We start from the raw sequence: 3,150 nt of genomic DNA on the forward strand, positions 1-3,150 counted from the left end.
GGGGTCTTAAAAAGTAATAGCTCCCTGGGGAATGTGCTTCACATAAATATCCTCTAATTCTCTTACCTACTCCATGAGTTAGGTCCCATTATTATCCCTTTTAAATCTTTAAAGAAACTACAGCTAAGAGAGGTTAAGTAACTTACCTAAGTCATGTTTCAAATCTCAGACTTAAATTTGATTATTCTAACATGCTACTTTTTACATACTTATAGAGATCAATTTTAGTTATTAAAAAAAATAAAGCAAAGAGATGTGGTCTCTGACCCAAAGGAGTTGCCTCCAGCCCGGCAGGGGCCAGACAATGGGCAGTAGGACACAGAACAGTGTGGTTGGTCAGTGGTGGGGGGAGGGGCTGGGGCTTACGTCTGAGGAGCTGGGCTCCTGTGAGGTCCTTAGCAACACTCCCTCAGCCAGGGCCCGGTCCACAGCCTGCTGTGCCAGTTCCTCCAGCTGCTGCTCATTCTGCAAGAGGTTCCCCCAGCTGTTGGCCATCCCAACCTGCAACAGAAGGAGAGGGGAAGGCTTGGTGACCAATGGCCTGGGGCCCAGCAACCACTGAAACTGGCAGTGTGGTATGGGAGAGCAAAGATTGGCTGGCTCTTATCAACTTCTATGAGCACAAAGCAGAAAGCTGACAAAGCAATTCCATTGCTACTCTCTCTTTTGATTCAACGATGGTATTATTCTTACAGTAAGGAAGTGGAGGCTCAGAGAGGTGAAATGACTTGCCCAAGTTAATGAATGATAAAACCTGGACTTGAACACAGGTCTTTGGACAACCTAGTTCAATACTTTTCATTAAGATAGAGGCACTAATGTCATATGTGATCAAGGCAAGGTCTTTCCCATCCCAAGCTGCAGATTCTCTACCTGTGAAACAGGAGGGGATGGGGTCGACCACTGATTTCTAATCCTGGCTGAATATTCTAAGGATCCTGGGAAAGAATACAGATTCCTGGGCCCCACTCTGAGATTCTGATTCAAGAAGTCTGAGGGGAGGGAGGGGCTAAACTCTGTCTTTATAACAAGTTTTCCTGGGATGGGAACCACTGCAATAGATTATTAATTTCCCTTTTAGCTCCAAAAACCCATGTTGGCAGATCTCAAATTAATTACATAAGGGTGGAGAAGCAGGAAGGAGCCTTTATGAAATACTATAAAATGCAGATAAGGTGGACTCCTCCCTAACCAGAAGCAAACTTACTGGCATTCCTTGTAGGGATATCTACCATCACAGCACCAAAAGACAGAAAATATTTTTGAGAAATCACATTAGCAGGACATAAATAACTGAAACCCAAGTGCCCAATGTAATGGCGTGGGCGGTGGGGCGGTGGGTGGGAGGTGGATGGTGGAATCCAACTCTCTAGTCAGAGACACACAGAGGTGAACCGGCTCACACCTTCATATTCATTCACTTTGCAGTAGGCTCTAGGAGTTTAAGATCTGGATAAAAATTTGGAAACACTGGTCATTAATTTTATTCTGCACTACTATCATTTGATTTTAGAAACAGAACATGGCCGCCCAGCTCAGAGTTCCCCAGGAATGGAGCTAGAAAGTGACAAGTAACTTCTACCACACTCAGCTCCATCCCCCTCTCCCCATGACAGGACTGGTGCTAGACTAATTATGAAAGTCTGCCAGTCAGCCTCAGCACAATGTTTTGAAAGAATGAGCATGTGATTTCAAGAGGGTCCTGACAACATCCCTATTGGGTGAGAGATAAAGGCAATCATAGAACAAAGCTCTAGAGTCAGTCAGATCTGGGTTTGATTCCATAATATTACTCCCTTTATAAATAAAGTCGCCATGTGGATTAAATGCGAAAAATCTGTGTGCAGGTCCTTCGCAGAGGTTTTGGGGGTTTTCTTGGCTATACTCACGCTACAGGTGGGAGATTTCTCAGAGGTCACACAGCAGACTGGTGGCAGGGCCAGGACTAGAACCTGTGACTCTGACATTAGAACAATGGAACCCTCCCATTGCCCCCATCTCTTCACAGCTCTGAGATTCCAACATCTCTGGCTGCTGTTGGGATTTTGTTTAGTCGGCAAACATGCACTAGCATCTATTGCCAGGCCCTTGACTAGGTACTGAAGACACAAAGATAAGACATAAAACTAATCACTACAAAAAGCACTAACTGGGCCCTTTGTTTTTTTCATTGTATAGTTTCAACCACTCTTGTGGCTCTGTTTTGCTGATGTCACTCAAATCTATACCTTTACATTAGTGCTTTCCTAACTTTCAAACTAGAATATCCAACTGCTTACTGGGAGTCTTCAGAGAACCAGAGTAGAATTTGTTATTGACTCCCCACAAATCTGCTCCTCCTCTTATGAACATCACGCTTTATATATACTTCTCTCCTATGACCCCATTCTCCCCAAATCCTGTGGATTCTATGTAAATATACAGTCCTTTGAATTCCTTGATTTCTCTCCATCTCTAGTTAGGAGCCTAGCTCTAACTACCATCATCTCTTCTCTGGGGGCTAAATAGATTCAGTGACCAGGATACATCAGCCTCTCTTCATCTTCTAGGTCTTGGCACGTGCTGTTGTTCTCTCTTTGGAACATTCCTCACCACTCCTTACCAGCTTTTATGACTTAGTTTTAGAAGCCATCTCTGTTCTTCTCCACCCAGGGCTGATACAGCCCATTACTTTGCCCTGCATTGTAAGAATAGCGTCTATCTTGATTACTTTTCTAGCTCCAGCGCCTACTTCTGTATTCAATGAATGTTAAATGAATGAATGACACTTGGGCCAGATCACCAAAAGCCTTAGAACGCCCACAAGAAAACCCAGCTCGACCTCATCCAGTGCCTGCGTGCGGCCCCGGGCAACAATACGGTGTCCTGCCCAGGCCTGCCCGACATTACAGGCTTTTTCACTCCCACTCTGGACAAAGTTTGGTCCTAATCGCGCCTTTTTTTTTTTTTTTTTTTTTAAACTCTGGCTCTGGTTTCACCCGCACCACTTTCCTAGCCCCATCTGAAATCAGGAGATCTGGGAAATCAGAGATCAACACGCACCAGCCCAACCCCCTCACTGGACACCAGTTTCCCCGTTCCTGTCAATGACTTTGATCTGCAATATCTCCGGGTCTCCAGGGTTCCAATCACAGTCTAGTCCCCTCCCTC

At 45.0% G+C, this 3,150-nt stretch overlaps 1 protein-coding gene across 1 annotated transcript in view; it reads right to left on the reverse strand.

The window, feature by feature from the left end:
• The window catches only part of GSS (glutathione synthetase), a 37,129-nt gene that overhangs the window by 26,887 nt on the left and 7,092 nt on the right, over positions 1–3,150 (reverse strand). Inside the window, exon 3 of the mRNA XM_011378310.2 lies at positions 367–501. Coding sequence (XP_011376612.1) covers positions 367–495 — 129 coding nt within the window. The 5' untranslated portion in view covers positions 496–501. The remainder of the gene's footprint in view (positions 1–366; positions 502–3,150) is intronic.

The sequence above is a fragment of the Pteropus vampyrus genome, unplaced genomic scaffold, assembly GCF_000151845.1.
Source record: "Pteropus vampyrus isolate Shadow unplaced genomic scaffold, Pvam_2.0 Scaffold336, whole genome shotgun sequence".
Lineage (NCBI taxonomy): Eukaryota > Metazoa > Chordata > Mammalia > Chiroptera > Pteropodidae > Pteropus > Pteropus vampyrus.